The 17,745-nt window shown below is 41.7% G+C and overlaps 1 protein-coding gene across 3 annotated transcripts; it reads right to left on the bottom strand.

The window, feature by feature from the left end:
- Positions 1–2,594: 2,594 nt before the first annotated feature.
- On the bottom strand, positions 2,595–17,695 carry MCOLN3 (mucolipin TRP cation channel 3). Of its 3 annotated transcripts, none has more exons than XM_064428434.1 (14): positions 17,453–17,694; positions 14,690–14,919; positions 12,797–12,964; positions 12,112–12,265; positions 11,558–11,645; positions 11,382–11,478; positions 10,701–10,800; positions 8,778–8,890; positions 8,551–8,700; positions 6,483–6,584; positions 6,249–6,371; positions 5,510–5,716; positions 5,012–5,141; positions 2,595–3,838 (listed from the first exon to the last, which is right to left on the bottom strand). In XM_064428434.1, exons 2-14 carry the CDS (start codon positions 14,915–14,917, stop codon positions 3,819–3,821), a joined length of 1,680 nt encoding a protein of 559 aa, XP_064284504.1. In that variant the 5' UTR covers positions 14,918–14,919; positions 17,453–17,694; the 3' UTR covers positions 2,595–3,818. The 3 variants fall into 3 exon arrangements, 2 of the variants coding, with proteins under 2 accessions (XP_064284504.1, XP_064284505.1); XM_064428435.1 differs by lacking the exon at positions 17,453–17,694 and adding an exon at positions 16,641–16,905; XR_010366417.1 differs by having other exon boundaries at positions 3,806–3,838; positions 6,452–6,584; positions 17,453–17,695.
- Between the last annotated feature and the right edge of the window lie 50 nt (positions 17,696–17,745).

Here is a 17,745-nt window from a genome sequence, read left to right as displayed (position 1 = left end):
AGGACTCGGCGGAGCAGCCCCGGCCCCGCAGCCCGGCAGCCTTTATGGCCCGGCGGAGGAGGGCGCCCGCCGCCCACGTGCCCCGCCGCCCCTGCCCCGAGCCTCGCTGCTCTCGGGCACAGGCGCGACTCTCGGCCATGTCCCGCGCGGGGCTGGTGTGACACTTGGGGATGTCCTGTGCAGGGCTGGGAGTTGGACTGGATCAGCCTGGTGGGTCCCCTCCAACTCAGCATAATCTCTGATTCTGCCATAACAGGAGTTATCTTACTGCCAGCTAGTAGTTGTAGACACGGCGATAGCATGCAGGGAAGACTGCAGGTGAGATTAACTACTACAGAGTTGGTTGTCTTGCAGGTCAAGAGGTATTTAGTTCCTTCAAGAATATGGTTTAATGCAGTTACTCCAAACTAGGGCGTTCAAAACAGAATGTAGACTCATAAGAGGCATCATTGCAGCAACTGAGCTCTCCACCTGCCCACACAGTGGACATGGGCAGCACAGCGTTCTTACATAATGCTCTCAGATGATGCTTGGTTGTGGTCACACTGTAAGGGAGAAGAAGGAACAAAAGCCCAGACAAACATCCATATGCAGTTTCTCAACATTAGCTGCAAGAGCATTGTGTCAGCTCATGCATGAAAGTTTTCTTAAGGCTTCCTCTGGCATTAGCTACTGTTTGAGGCAGGAAGATTCTCCTCACAGGTGCAGCCACAGGTTTTGTTTCTTACAGCAGTGTCTGTGTGTTGTCCTACTTCTTGTTTCTGTTCCTGTCCCCCCATCTGCCAGATAAATTATGCCCTTATATATTTTAATACTGGATAGGTATGAGCACATCCAAATTTCATTTCTTACTCTTTTGTATACACACTGTTTATCTTCTCTTGAGAATGTGCTTCAATCCAACATGGAAACTGGTACTTAGAAACAAGTAAGCCTGCCACCTCTTCCTCTCAGTGTAACTTCATTATGTTAAAAGATCTGGTCTCTGCTGAAAACAAGAAGTTCTCCCTAACTGTATATGCAAAACATTGGCATTGAAATAAGCCTTGGTAGGAAAACAGCGGCTGCCCAATACAGCACTCTGTGACTTATTTTCATGAGGAAGTACTGACTATTGGTATTTTCAGGTGACTTTCCAGAGCCCAGTGAGAATCAGAACAAAGAAAATCTCTTACCCCTCCACAGTTTCTTGGTCAGGGCTGAAAGCCCTGTTTCCCTTAAGAGGGCATATTTAAGCATGAGTTTATCAGATGCTTTATCTGCTTCCTTGTTCTCCCCAGCTGCATTTTACAGTTCTATCTGTGCCTGCTTGATTGTATCAGCATAAAGATACCAATGTCTCCAGGATGCAGCTTTACATGTGCTACCAGCATTGCTAATGCTGAGATTCTTGGGAGATCACGAGGATTTTTTAGAATAGGATCATTGTCACACATCCTGGCTCTGCAAGGCCATAACCAGCACATTGTATGTTGATAAGATTAAAAAGCCTCACCACACACACAACAGATCTGGCAGAGCTGTACTTCATCTCAAAAGCAGCCAGCAGGCTATTAAACACAACATTGACTGGCTTCTTCTCAGGTGGGCAAAATAGTCAGATGAAGATCAAGCAATAGAAACCAATCTTCACTGGAAGATGTAGCCACGTATATTAGGAATAGAAAGACTCTATATACAGTTTTTTGCTGCTTTGTGGTCACCTGTTGTAGATTACCATGCCTTATGCTCATACTGCAGGCTTCTATTAACATGCTTTCTCTCTGCTATTTTAAAACTCTGTAAGAATTTGACACTTTAGAACTCTGTCAAATTTTGTAGAAACTTGCTGCCAATTTAATAAGTTAACAGTGACAAAGAACATGTTCTACCCCGTTTCTAAATGAAATTAGACCATTTCTTGCCTTATAACTGTATTGGCAAAAAGAGTATTCCATGGCTCTTTACAAAATGTACCTGTATTTTAAGTGAATTATTAATCTTAGCTTTCTCTTAGCTCTGTATGAAAAAGCCATCTAAGTCTGCCTTCTGCATTTCACTGATCTTAAAAGTGCGTGCCACCCTTGCCAGAGTTCCTTACATAAATTATTGTACACAATGTGATGTGCACATTATATTTTGTGTGTTGTCAAAGATCCATAAGGAGTTAATTTTGTCAAGAGAAAACATGGTCACTTAATATTTTTTGAGGCAAGACTGCCTTGCATCTTCTTCAAAAGTTTCAAAAGTCTTCAGTCTTAGATGAGTGTTGAAAGAGAAGGACCCCAGTACACAAAACTTTCAGATACTGTGCATAATCTGTTCTGCCTATGCCTTGTACTTGGTTTGCCTTTGCTGAATTTGAGAAGTGTTTTTAGTGTAAGGTTAAATACTTGAATATTTGTTTCTATGGCAAATTGTGAAACACTGTTAAACATCAGCTGGAAACAGGTCCTCACCAGGGTCCATGGGAACTAGCATGGCTACAGGGAATCCAAGTTCACACACTCCACACTCCATTTCATGCCAGAAATCGCATAGCATAATTAAAAAACAAAGCTCCTGTAGTAACCTGGCAACATAGTAACTCTAAAGATGAATACTGACACACCCCATGTTTACTGCAGCTGTTTATTGTGGCACATTTACAATGTGTAAGCATCCAGACAGAACAGTGTCCTCTACAGCATTATACATTGTCGCACACAGCTACAGCAATGTTGCTCACAAATGCAAGTTCTCTAAAATATGCTTCCCTTTAGTTTTCTATTCTGCTCCCAGAGTGAATAGACTATAGAAAATAAGGCATCCATTAAATAGTATCACAATCAACAAAGAATATAAACTAAGTTGTCAAAACTGAACTTTTATAAGAGCTAATGTTTCATCCAGCCACTGACAGTAGCAGGTTATTAGGTTGCTAGGAAACATCCAGTTTCTAAAGCATGGAGAGATTAGACTCACAGAGACATATCTCCTGTGTCCTTAACTCAGTTTAGACTTCAGGTTTACAGACCTGTATGCCAGAGGAAGATTTCAAATTTTAAAAAATAGGTTTTTTGTCTGATTTTTCCCTTAAAAACATAAGATCCAAACACTGTTAAGCTGAAGACTGTAACTGACTCTGCCCAGTGCTTGATACATGAGAACATTTCTCCATTCAACTCATCCCTGAAACTTCAGTTCAGCCTGGCATATCCCAGCCTCTCTGAGAATAGATTGCCACTTACATCCAGTGGTACTTGTGTTTAAAGAAATATTTATTTTATGCTTTCAGCTATATTTGAGTGGTTTGTGTATCAACTCAGGTAATGACTCCAGAAATAAATTATACCAAATTTCATAGTATTTATTTTTACTGTGAGTGCAAATAAACAAAAAATGCTGAGGGATCTAGTGAGTTTTCATTCCTTCAGTAGCAGGTCAGCCACAGACAGATAATGCCTGCAGTACTGAGGGCTAGGTTGGTGTTCAAAGCTGAAGTTGTCCAGCACTAGTTCTACTTATAGTTGAAAGTTACTACATTTATATTCTACTCTTATAATCTAGCCAAGTCTCTGAACACAGACAGGTTTTTATGCCCTTTGCATTCTAGCACAATTTAACTAAGGAATCAAATAGAATAAAACTACTAAAAACCATCCCCAAAGCCCCTGAACTAGCAGTGAATGTCCAAACAAAAAGTCTGTAAGTTTAGCATAAACTTCTGCCATAGGCTTACACTGTTTTTTGAGAAAAGCAAATTAAGTCTTCAGAAATAGGGTTTTCCACCAGCTCCACTGTCAAGTTCTTGCAATGTGTGCTGCTTCAAAGCCTCCATGATACACTCCCAGAATCCATTAAATATGTCCACTACAACCTGTGCAAGAGAGGAGGGGGAAGTTGTCAGGTATCTGCATCAAAATAATAGTTTCACTGTACAAGGAGCCTTAAAAATGCAACTGAACTATTAATAATTTGATATCCATTGACAAGAAACTGCTATGAACCACCAGAAAACATTCTGAATACAAGACTGCTCTCCTAGATGCCTGATCCCCACTGCACAGTCAGTAGGAAAATTATTACACCCCCACCCTGACCCATCCTATGCTGGCTTTCTTGTCTGGTTAAACTGAGAGGTGTATGCAGAAAAGGAAATGTCAACGTGTCCATGTCCTTTACCCAGGAGCAAGATGCCCTGCTCTGCTTCATCCCACACTTTTATCTCCAGTAAAACACTCGGTCAGAACAGAAGCCGGTTCACAGCAGGCTCTGTCATCTCCTTGCTCCAAAATACATCCCCATCTCCTCTCTCTCATAAATACATTCTATCAGGCATATAACAACACAGCCTGCCAGGAAAGCCCAATACCAAGGAGTTGCACCTTTGATCTTTTTAATCAAGAGGCAAATATTTTTCAGCTCCCCCACCGAAAGGCTCTTCAGCAAGGAAGACTCAGACTTGCTGCCAGCCAGGTTAAATATAAACCATGTATCCTGCAATCAGTATTCCTGAAGAAACACAGCTTCAAATAACTGAAGCGTTTTCCCTTCATAATGGAAGTTAGGCAATGTTTTCCAAGTGCTGTGGTAGTATCTTAAACTGCATGCTGTCTTAAAACCTTGACAAGCTGATTTTCTCCCCTGATTTTTCAGGCCTGTTAACTGCACAAGGTGTGATTAAAAAGTGCATAAGAGAACACTGAAGGAGTTCTCTAAGTCCTGCCGTTGCAGTGAGTACAGGAAATCTTAATGCTTGCATATTACACATATGGGGTTCCAATGTTACTGTATATATTATCTTACTTCTGTGTAATTTTTCACTTTAAGTGAGTCTTAATTTGGAAGTCCCCTCACATATTCTAAGAAAATTGTTGGCTGTAGACATTTTGCTGAAGTGCTCTGTTCACAGCTTGGGATTTTTGTGTGGGTTTCCCCACACAACTTCCCCCAAAATTTTAGTATTTTTCATAAACATTGTACCACGGACATTTCTTAGCATGTTGCTTTCATATATACCTTAATAGATAATTTTAATATAGATACATACCATTACAACAACAGAAGAGAGATGAAGAACTTTCCTCCTCTAACCTGTACCTCCCAGAGGTTGGTGAGTCTTTGCACTGTGATATAAATTTCTTAAGTTCTGTCTCTGGAAAGCCATCTTGCTGGTAGTGCTAAAAATTGATACTTAATTAAACCTTTAACAAGGCTAAAACCTACAATAACCCAAATTCTCCCCAGACCACTTTTGAGACACTGCTCAAAAATAGAAGATTCATAGGACCTAATGTGAAAATTCTGCTTTTTAGTAGATATTTAGCTTCCATTGGAGCAGAAAAACAGACAGGTTTTTTAAGAAAAACAAAGTAGAGAGGGATTAAAAACCTTCCTGTCATCAATTTGCACCCTCAAAAGTAATCATTGTATTCATTGTATTTATTCTTTAGATTGGCATGCACTGCAAGTTAAAATATTGAGGGAGATGACAGTTTTGATAGCACCCATCTTGCCCTGTTATTCCAATTGAATAGTCTGTGCTTACCTTGACTGTTTCATATGTATCTGTAATGAGTGCAATGAAGAGACTCAGCACCATATAGATGAACAGACTGATGAAGGAGTAGAGGTAGATCCTACTGAATAACCAAACCAAGTAACTTTTCTGCTGCATTTGTGCAAAGGTGGCAAACATGTCATCTCCATTGATCAATGAAAAAAGGCACTCAGAAACCATGTTCAGAGTGCGAAACTAGAGAGGAGGGAAGATGACAAGGACATGTCACTGCTTTATTTGGACACAAAGACTGTACATAACATGAAGAACAAACACTGAGATGACTGGCTGCCTCAGATCTCTTCCTACACCCCGGGGATGACAAGGTGCAAACAGTAAAACATCTGAGGAACAGTTTGCCACCTCCTATATGCATGCACATTCAATTCAGATAAGCAAATTTCTCTTTTAAGAGGGATAAGCACAATGTCTCTGAAGTTTTAGTCCGATACCAGCGTTCTGCAAAATGGAAATTATTTCTTAAAATATCAGCATGTGATTGGGAGTCACAGGAGCTTCCACTTCTGACTTGGAGCTTTCATAACTTGAGGAAAGTCTGATTGAGTCATGGAAGTCAGACTCCTCAAACAGAGCAGCATCATGTTGAAGATGCGCTATTTTTCTATTTTTACATTAAGGGAAGCCTTGACATGGAGAACTAGAAAACAGCAGTAGTAATCTCTCATTCTATTATTCAAGTTATCTTTTTTCATGGTCAGAACATTACCTTCACGTGGTATGGCCCCAGTACAATCCATCCACAGAAACAATAGCCCAGGTAGATCATAGCAGCACAACAGCAGAACCTCATTACATTGGGTAATGCTGCTCGCAGTGTTAGGATGAGAAGCTGCACAAGGCAATGCAAACAGTTAGAATTTAACCAGAAACTTCTTCCAGTCCTCTTATAGCAACAAACAGAATAAATACCAACAATATGAAGATCCCAGGAGATCCTTACATTATACTTCTGAAAGAAACCTAGGTAGCGAATGACTCCAAGCCACACAAGCATAGTAGATATTCCTAAGAGTATGCTGCAGACATCATAACTTGTCAGACTCTGAAAAAAAAAAACAAGAGAAGAAGCAAAAAATAATAAAGGAAAAAATTAAATATTGTAACAACTGACAGATTCTAAATTATGACTCTCATAATTACAAAGATTTGTTTAGAAACACTTTTTCTTCCACAAACTCTCCCAATTAGAAATTAGTTTGAGGCAATATACATTATTAGAGAGAGGTCCCTTGAAAGAGCAGGAGCACTTTGAAGTGCAACTGATTTTATGAGTTGCTCATGCCTTTACACATAGCTGTTTGTAAATCAGATTCTAACAAGATGAGCTTTATTTGCAAGTCCAAGAGTGCAGGTGCATGGCAGAAGCAGAGACACCTCCTCGGTACCCAAATCACCAAGATCTGCAGAGGCACTGCAAACATTTTTATGCTGCTTCTAGACTTGCAGCAACTCCTTCTGGAATGTGAACTGACAGATTCCTCAGAGCATCTTGGGAATCTCTGCACTGCATCCCAATGGACAGTGTAAACATGACACAGAACAAATAAGTTCTTCCACTAGTTAGGAAAAGCTCTTTGTAAAAATTAGTATGACTTGTCAGCATTGCTCAGATAAATACTCAGGAGGATCTTGTTATGTAGTTGGGAACTATGAACTATATAAAGCTATCAAGGAGAAGACTAATTAGCTTCTAATGAATTCTATGTGGAACTTATAACTATTGGCACTTTGCTGGTTTTTCCACCTATAGATACTGGCCTGTTTTCATCCAAATTAGCATGTACTCTGTTCCTGAACTGCAGCTCTACTCTGGCATGGATCGTGACAGCTTATTTGAAAAGAAGTTTTCATTCATTTCTGTTTCTATTCTCCTAAGAATAAAACATAAATAATAGATATTGGCAATATATATAGGCTAATCCTTCCTATCAGCATAATTAATTTAGAGCTTGACAAGAAACAATTTTAGGATACTTTAATGTGAACTTGTTATTCAACCACTTTTATACAGTAACATGGAACAGGATCTTGTTTTGCAAGTCCACAAAGCTTGCAAAATGGACCAAAATGTACCTGTAGAGAGGAGTTTTAGTAAAATACTCTTACATATATAAATAGAGGTATGCATAATATAAGATACAGGAATCCCAAATGCAAGGTCTTATTCCAATCTTGTTCTCTTCTTTGCTTTTCCCAAAGCAGGATGGAGCTATCTCTTGTCTTAGCCAGCTTCCTCACAGCTTCTTTCTACTCTCAGTGAGTTTATAGGTCCTGTGGTGAGACAGGGCAATTTGCACAGGGTGTTTGTGATAGTCAAGCTGTCAGCAGATGGATTTCAGACCCATCCTCTCAGCACTAGTGTCCAAAGTTCACTATGTTGCAATGTCACACTTCAAAGTCTGCTACAGATTTTGTGAAGAATAATATTATCTGAATATCAGAGTGCTTCAGGATAGCATATTCTAATAATTTTTCTCCCCTAATTCTCTCAAACATAATGTTTTACATAATTTGAGTTTTGTCCATATCAAGTTTGTTTTAGGAAGTGAAAGCCCAGACCCTGCTGTGGCTGACTGTTAGGTACATGCTGGAAAACAGAAGCTGGGAAAGCAGCAAAGTGACATTTAAGTGGAGAGACTCTGTTAAACACTTGTAAACAGAGTTCCAAAAGTTAAATTCTAGATTTGAAGAAATTAATCAAATGAGTAAATATAAGTGAAGAAGGGAGGAAGTCAACAGTCAAACTTTCAGAGATAAAGTGCATTTTATTCCTCAGACTCACAGGGTGCAAAGATAATCCAGCACTATGATATAGAGTGATATTTGGAGTTTTTAATTCTTGCTATTAGAAACAACATGCATGAGTTGCAATTCTGGAGAAGAAGATAGAGTTTTAAAATGTCATGCCACTCAGAAGCAAGTACAGCCAGCCTAAAGTCCTCTGAGAGATTTAAACCTGGGTTAGACAGAAACAGTTTTGTTTCCATCTGACAGTGTGAAAAGCCTACCTTAGCTTGTATCTCCATCTTTAGAGTTGATCCAACAATAGTTAGGACATCACTAACTATAATCAGGATGTACCATCCATTGACAAATTCCATTTGATCACTGAAAGATACTTCTTTCTTATAATAATATAGGAAAAAGCTTACAAATTCCTAGGGGAAAGGAGGAAAGAAAACAGTTAATCAGTCTCACACAAGACAAGGCTTTCCAAAGAAGGAGCTACACCCACCCTTTGGAGCCAAATTCCTTTAATCACTGATCGTGTGCAGAGGATCAATGAAGCCAGACAAGTCAATATGACAAAAGCATCGAAGATCATCATGTAATGAGTGTTCTTCTGTACTGCAAGAACAAAAATGTACATGTTTATAGTGCATTTATTCTTCTTGACCATCACTGAAGTAAAAATCAAATTTTGATGTTAACTATATTTATACAAGTGAATTAAGAAAAATCTTAGCATTTCTTCCCATAAAAGTTTATCTGACACATTTTGTGAGAGACACAAGTGCATCTGCACTACAGATACCACTTTGATAAATTTAGGAGGGTTGATACCATATCAAAGATAAACCAAAGTGTGAGTGCTTCTTACAGCCCTGCAGGATTATAGGTGAGAGTTAATCATTTTACAGGGACTGGAATGGCCTTTGGAGTCATAGAGCTTTTCAGAAATATTTTTTTTTTAAATCCTAGGAACATTATCATATGTAACTTCTCTCTCAGATCAGTATTTGATAATCAGTTTTTCTGTCCTAGGGCAGTGCAAATAACTCGTACTATTGCTCAGCTAGTCAAGATCAGCATGGAATTAGACATGAGTTCTCCATCTCTTATGTTACTAAAATTCACATTCTTGGTCATCTTACGTTAAACGTTGCACCAAATATTTTTGTTGTTTGTTTTTATACCTACCATACAGCTGAAAATAGGTGAGACAGTAGAAAGATCTGATTTTTAATGCTGAAAGGATGGTGGTTTGAGGAAAAAAAAATCAAACAAGTAAATGCTAAATTTGCAAGGACACACACCAATTCTACAAAATGGGCTGCTGAAGTTCCAGCTGACTTCACGAACTGCACTACTCAGAAAAAGCCCACCCAGTACTTCCTTGTTACACTGCTGCCATTTAAGTTGGTTTTGCCATGCAGTGCAGAACAGCAGTAGGTTGTTACTCTGCAGCTGCAGCTGCTCCCTGCCCACCCTTCCCTGGGTTTCAGAGGGGCTCCGGGAGCTGCCTTTGTGCTTGAGGGACCCTCGGGCACCCAAGGCGGACCGCGGGCACTGCTGGCACGGCGGCCGCGAACCAGGGCACCACGGCTGAGCTGCGGGACGCGCCTCCTTCAGCCCCCAGTAATCCACTGCAGCCTGGATCTTCACAAAAACACCACTTAGCCTCTTCCACTACCAGCCCTTCATTCCCTAACACAGGCATAGCAACAGAGGAAGTGGCAAAGTAGAAAGAAGGACCTGGTTCATCCTATTGCATAGTGGAATCTAAAAGTCCTGGAAAGCTTCTGACTACCAAAGAGATTATTTTTGCTAATGAAGAAAGATTATGTTTTGACCAGGCCAAATAGAGGTGGCTCATTCTTGTGAGTGACTATATAAGAAATTTAACTATCCTGTTATATAAGAAATTTAACTATCCTGTGTTATTTACACAGTAAATGGCATTTAAGCAACATTAAGAAGTATTTCTAGCCATTCCACTCCAGCAAGCTTTACCAACAATGCTTCCTTATCTTTCCTGGTGCTAGGTGCTGAAATAGGAGTAAATCAGCTTCAACTTTCCTATCATGTGTCCTGTTGCCTGGTGCTAGAACATTTCACAACTCAGCCTTAAGAAATCAGCAGCGTGTTCAGTAGCAAAAGAGAGAAGGGTGCATAGTGAGGCTCTGAAAAAGTTTGGTTTGACGTTATCAGTGATGCAAGCCTTGAGAACTGCTACAGAAAGTATTGGTGTGAATGGATTCCCAGGTTTTCAGATCAGGGGTTGAAGAACAACAAATTCTTAGAAAATCAGATTTAGAGTGCACATACTAGAGATTGTATGTCAATGGTGCCTCACCTTTTCATAAAGAAAAAGGTTAACAAACATTGTGCTAGTGGACAAAATTTCAGCACGAAATAACACATTTATGTCACTTACTTGATCCAGAAACATGCCAATCTTTACATTCCCTGATGGCTATGTCATTGTCTAGACTTATTTTAATTCTTCCACTGTGTGCTTTATTATCGAACACGATCTGTATTAAAAAACAACAAATTAAAAAAAGATGCACGTCTTTATAAAGTTTAACAATTACATATGTAGCCCACTGTATTGCTAAGCCTGCATAATGATTCAGAATAATTGTACTAGGGGAGAAGTTACAAAACTTTTCTAAGCTTAAACTAATTCAAGTATCTTCAAATAAATGCTGTGAAAAGGAAAGAAAAATCTGCTGAACCATGTATTTGACACAAATTGTTTGAACAACCAGTCACTAGGTGAAATTTTTTGAAGCTATGTTCTCAATTGCTCCATGATCTGAAAACAACCTTTCCCAGAAGCATCTCTAAAGAGAAGAGATTTACACTTCCATTGTACTTCAGATGGATTAGAGCACAAGTGGCTGTGAGCCAAGCAAGTACTTCAGGACCACATCAGGAGCACTCTAAGCTTAACAGTGACAACTGCTGGTTATTTACAGGTACACTAAGCCATAACAGAGTAATCCAGGCACCACTGACCCAGTGGTACCCAACACCTGTGCTGACTGTGTGCAGTAAACCAGCAAGTCTTTTCTGTTTTGAACAGAAAGACACGTGGCAGGCTTGCACGTACCCGCAGAGTGAAATCGTAACAGTCGGGGAGCTCGTGGTGACGGACGGTCTGGAGGTTGATTGCCTTCAGATTGAACGTGAGCTGCACTGCCACCAGCCTGCAACAGAGCTCCAGGTTAGCCCTGCACAGGGACAATGCACCAAAACCCCAACACAGGAGGTGTCATTCCCCCTCACCTGGGGAAGTCCAGAGTGAAATTCAAATTGTGCTTTCCCATTGTTGTGTTGTTGTCTAGTGAAGTCGTTGGCTCAATGTACAAGCAGTCTGGAATGGATAAGGACTCACAACAATATCTCATGGATTATCAGGTTCTTTAACCGTAATCTGCCTGTCCCACTCCCGAGGCTGTTATGGGCTGTTGGCTACACCAGACAAGATAGCACACTTGAGTGAGGAGTCATCTGAGAAGCCAACTGACACTGGCTTCCTGGAACACCAGCCAAGTCACTCATCATGAGTTCACAGGGATCGCTCCTGAAAATTAGCCCCAAACACTTGTATTAGATGGTCACCAGTGCTAAAGGCCAATCACTTCTTTGTGGCATTAGACATTGGAGGTGAGGGCTAGGGGTTAGTTACACAGAACTTTTCTTACCAGTTTTGGCTACTAGTAAGTTCAATACAGATTATGTCATAAGACTATACCATACTGTAAAGTTTTTAAAAGAATTTATCAAAAGTGTAGGTCCCATCCTCCCAAAGAACAGATAAAACAGATTAGGTTCATCACCAGTCACAATCTCTGGGTCTATATCAAAGGTGTCGTTTCCAGGACAGATGATTCCTCGCTTGTAGAACTGCTGACAAACAGCCAGAGGTGTCACTTCTGCTCCCCTCTTCTCATAAGCATGATTGCCAACAGAGATGTTGGGCAGCTGGAGGTACTGAAGTTCAAAACAAACAAACCAACTTAAATAGCAACAAAAGTATTAGTCTCTGAGAAAAAGAAACAAAACAAAGCAAAACAAAACAATGAAACAAAGCAAACCAGAAGTGTTTGGATTGGTTATAACCCATCTCTTTTATTTAAAACATCACTTAAAGAACTGTGAAACCTAAACCACACAACAGCTGAGTCCTCAAATATCTTAAGGTATTTGACAAAAACATGAAGTACGGGATTTGGATCTAAATACCTTTTTGCTTATTATGTTTTTCTCCTTGCAATCCTTACTAGAAAGCCTAATTTGTTATTTGCAAAGGATTCTGGCTAAAATCCAAGGAGTGCTTTTAGTGTAGAACCTGTACACTGATTAGCTTTAAGGATGTTATCACACTATAGTGCTCTAGCAATGACAGCAAACCTAAATGAGTTGATGTTTTAGTCTTAAGCAACTGACACAGAAGTTCAATTCAAAAAAAGGTATCCAGGCAAAGATCATATATATTTAAAATATTGCAGCAACAATTCCTACCTGGTTTATTGCAAAGAATATCTGGTCATAGACATCTGTTTGTGTGTATACAGCATAGGTATCATCCATTCTGTCCATGTATCCTTTCAAGAACAGGTGTTTGAATGCAACAGTGTTCTCTTCTTTGAAGGCAACCACCATTTGGTTGCTCAATCCAAAAACCACCAGCTGAAAAAGACATTTATATTTCCTGTTCAAAGACAAGGTTGGCTTCTAGATTAACATATGAACCCTGTTCTAGGAACAGTCAGTCTTCTGCTCACTGGTAGACACAGCAATTACATGCAGGCTGCTCCATTCCTCAGCTGGTCAAATGAAAGCTTGACTTTAGGGAAACAGTGAGTTTCACAATGTGTCTTTAACATGTTTACAGCATCTTGGCCAAGGACTTGAACTTTTACAAAGAAAATGATACCATCTCAGGTTCGAGCTCCCTATATACTGTTACACTGCTTTGTTAGTTGGCCTGGCATCAATTGACTTGCCCTGGGGGAATATCATTACTCCTCAGCCAAAAAGGCAGGACCAGACTTAACAAGACCCCACTTTGTAACTCCAGTGCACAAAAGGGAAATTGAGGACAACTCAGGAAAACAAACATCTCTCAACCAAGTTTCAGTGCAAAGAGCTTTGAGAATAACTCACCAAAGCTGTGCTTGTAACAGGATAAAACATGAAGCTGGTAAAAAATATGTATTGCAACCATTCATGAAAAGTGAGCACAAAACTCTGTTAGCTACTATCCAGACTGGAAAAGGTTTCCAGAAGTACATGATGTATTGTTTCTGGGAGCTCACAATTCTCTTGACTGTTGTTTCAAATCTGGTGTCAGGTGCATTGTGAAGAAACTCATCAGAGATAAGTCTGAATCAGTAGTCTACAGATTTATGGCCATGGTGCAAACTGGCTATGCAGGTTTTGATAAGGGTATCTCAGTTACAGAGACACTAAAATGCTCTGCAGGCAGGCTCAGCCCACAGGAATACACCAGCAAACCAATACTGCACAGACTGAATTACCACAAGGCAGATTTTATCTGAAAATACGAAATCAGCATTAGTTTCTTTCTCATTTGGATTCTTCCATCATCAAATTTTACTTTTAGTTGCAAAATGGGAGAGATGGCAATCAGAGAACGATGACACATTTAAAAATGAAACAGTAAGGGACACAAACATGCTGCCAGATACACAGCAGGAGAGCTTTTTCTGCAGTTTATGCCATCATTCATGCAAATGGAAAGAAAACATTCTTTTCTATACATGTATTGCCATAGCACTGGCATTACCATAAAGGGAAATCACATGTGGGCAACTCTGAAGGATCATCTGAGGACTTAGAAAGGTTTTGTGAAAACTTTCTTCTGCCTTAACCACAGAACTTTGAGACAAACAATTGTGTTTTGAGCAGTAGATCAATGTGTTATATGAAATCTTTGGTGCAAGGCTGGGTGAGAGGAAGAGTGAGGAAGAATTTCTGAGTTTTTTTTCAATGCAAGAGTTTGTATGTCACCAATTTCAGTTCTTATCGCTGTGATATTGAAAGAGAAATTACTTCTCCTTCCCTCAAACACGACAGTGAAGCGGGTATTGGGGTAACAGATGTGTAGGGATGCCATCCTTTGTGGGGGGGATGGCAAAGAAAAAAAAAAGTAAAGTAAAAAGTCAAGTTGAGCCCTTAAACACAGTTCCTTTCATCTGCATTGGAAGGCTATTTTTTTCATTCTATAGTTTTATGAGAAAATTAGGCCACCTGAGATCTTAGCTACACATATGCAAATAAGATAATTTTGCAATCTATCCTTCCCTTTCTCTGCACCACCCTATGACTAGCATGTCACCTGCATTCATTTGACTTCCCATAAGCTGAGTCCCTGCTCCCATAGGTACTCACCTGGACTGTAACCATTACAATTTTCAGTAATTGAATCCCAAGTTTCCAAGGCTTTCTGCCCCGAGCCCAAAATTTCTCACATGGGTTCATGAAGAAAAATTTTAACTTCCTTCTAAGCTGATCTTCCAAAAGCCCCTCCTGTGATACTGATGAGTGTCGTTTGTAGCTGCAAAGGTTTTCATCGTCATGCGGACTGCAGCTGCTCACAGCCACTTCAGGATTTTCCATTTCTGAAAAGAAAAGCAGTCCTTGTCTGGTGAAAAACCTGCAAGCATCAATATAGTAGCAGCAGATCAGTCTGCACTAACAACCTGGACTCCAGAGGTGCTCATCTTCTGTGAAAGGCACTTACACTGTACACTGAATTTCAGACCTTTCACATATTATTGCACACGTTCTGCAGAACTCCAAGAAAAATATGGCCAAGTTCTTAAATTTACAGCTAGGCTGCCAGGACACTTATTTAATAGTGGAATTTCTGTCCATTTGGACTTACAGGATCACTTCCTGAAAACTTCTTCCTCTCTCACTTGAAAACAACAGCCTATGTGCAAGACAGCCTGACTCAAGAGGAGCACCAAAAGCCTCTCATGACTATTCACTCTTCTGGAAAAATGATCTCCTGCTGTAGCTAGTATTTTCCCCCACACCTACAAGCCTATGTCCAGTCCCTGAAAGAAATGGAATTTTCAAGAGAGGCGGAGGTTTTCTTATACATTACTGTTAACATGGTTTACTCTTGGAAATGGAGCATGACAAATTGCAATGCAGATAAATCACCTGAGGCCATTAACTTGTGATTTGGCAGGATTGTGTCTTTTTCTTTTGCCATAAAAGACCCAATGCAAACCACAAGTGATAATGAACCAAACAAAAAGACCAAGATGTAATTGAATCATGATTAGCCAAAGAGGCTCACATTTGAGTTCAGTATGAGGGGAAAAGATTAGATAAGAACCTTATAAACATGTTTTGAGACATTACTCTGCATAGTATTCAGCATGTTTATATTTTGATCTGTTACTAAATTCAACATTTTATAAATGCTTTATAAAGACTCCCAAACATTTTATAAATGTTTTATAAAATACTAAAGAACTAGCCAGGAATATTTTTTTTCAGATGACATTAAGAACAGGGAAGACAGCCTTGGCTGTGAATAAAGGTGTGCCTTATTAGACAGTTTACTTTTTATTCCCATAAGAATAATTTTGTATATAACTCAAACAAAAAATCATCATCAAGATTGATCAAAGACATTTTTACAAATGTCCAGTCACATCCAGTCTCCTCCAGCAGCCCCTGCACACAGAAGAACAACAGTCTGTTTTAGACATGACTCAAGACCTTCAATTTCCCCAGCTGTCAGGGAACGCAAGAAAAGTCTGGAGTCAGCAGTGTAACTCAGGACAGGCCCATACAGAGGCCAAAAAAGTTCAGCTCCTGTTTTATCAGACTTCCATTTTCCTGCAGGATAGAGTACAGTCTGCTGTGGTTTCCACTCACCTTTCTGACAGCTGAGCCAGCATTTCTAAAACTAACCCCTATTGTGACTGCAATACTCCCGTCAATATCAGCGCTAGATTTAAAACAATAAAAAAACCCAAAAAATAAAAAACCCCAAACACCACCAAACCCAAACCCACTTGTGCCCACCCCCGGCGGGCCAGGCCCGTTCCCACGGGCGCAGCCCCGTGCTCCCCACAGCCCGGCCGGGGCGGTCACTGCGGGCCGGGCCGGGCCCTGCCCTCAGCCGCCCTCCCCGTGTCAGCCCTGCCGGCGGCTCCAGCGCCGCGGGCCGCCGCAGCCCCGCGGAGGCACCGGGGCCGAGGCGGAGCCGCCCCGGCCAGGCCGGAGCGCGGCCGCCGCTGCCCCTCCGGCCCCGGCGCCCCTCAGGCGGGGCCGAGGGCAGAGCTCCCCGAGCCTCCCGCCGCTGCAGGCTCCCGCGTACCTGCCACCGGCACCGCTCCTGCCGCCCCCCGGCCTCCGGGGGCTGCCGCTGCCGCGGGGGCGGCCGTGGGAGCGCCGTGCCCGCAGCCGCCCCCGCGCCCTCCCGGCTCCGCTCGGCCGGGCGGGAGAGCCGCGGCCTCCGCCAGCCCGGGCTGGGCCGGGCCGTGCCGGGCCCTGCGGGGCCGTGCCGGGCTAGGCTGGGCTCTGCGGGGCCGTGCACACCGGCAGCCGCCGCCTCCGACACCTTGTGCCGCGCATCTCCCTGCTGCCGCACGTGACGGGCGGCTCTCCGCGCTGTAATACACTTCCTACAGGATGGTAACGCCGGCTCCCGATTTAGTGACAGGCTGCTCCACCAGGGGAAGTGATGGTGTTATAAATAGCTGTGTCGCACCCCTCATAAAAAAAAAAAAAAATCCCAAACAAATAAAAAAAGCCCCCAAAATCGCTTTCGGGTCGTAGAACTGTAGTTATGAAGGGCAGCTAGTGGTACAGTGAACCTACTGAAGTCATTCCACTTATACACAATTAAAGTTATTAACTGAACTTCAAAGAGAATGGGTTCCTGCCTCGGGTCTGTGCCATTCCCACTGCATTGTAGAAATGATCTCTTTGGCTTTGCTGCCTGACAAGAGGATAAACTTCAGGTTATAACTGTGCGCTGTCTTCAGCTGCCTAATTTGAGCCACCGGTATAAAAGGAGAAGGGAAAATAAGGCAAGACCAAAACAAGGAGAGTAGCAGGCATTTTGAGAAAGGGAACTTCCCGGCTGTACAGGTTGACAAGGAAGACAGAAGGGACCCTCCTGCTTACCATGAGAAGGGGTGGATGAGCCTCAGTGGCACCAAGGACCAGCACCGGGCGCTCCGCACAGGGAGAAAGGTACTCCGGGGCTCCTTGTGTTTTACATTGCAGCAGGGCAAACTAAATTATTTTTATGCATCCAAAATACAAAATATATCGATTACAAATCGTCATATTAACAAACCGCATCGAATCGCCGCAATGCCAGCGGGAGGCGGCCTCAGCACTGCCCGGCAAACACCGAGGCGGGGCCTGGGCTGGGGGACTGCCGCCGCCTGTCGCCTACAGACCCCATCATGCCC

The sequence above is a fragment of the Passer domesticus genome, chromosome 7 (genome assembly GCF_036417665.1).
Source record: "Passer domesticus isolate bPasDom1 chromosome 7, bPasDom1.hap1, whole genome shotgun sequence".
NCBI classification, from domain to species: domain Eukaryota; kingdom Metazoa; phylum Chordata; class Aves; order Passeriformes; family Passeridae; genus Passer; species Passer domesticus.
Note: the sequence above shows the minus strand (reverse complement) of the source record. Positions and strands in the feature narration are given on the sequence as shown.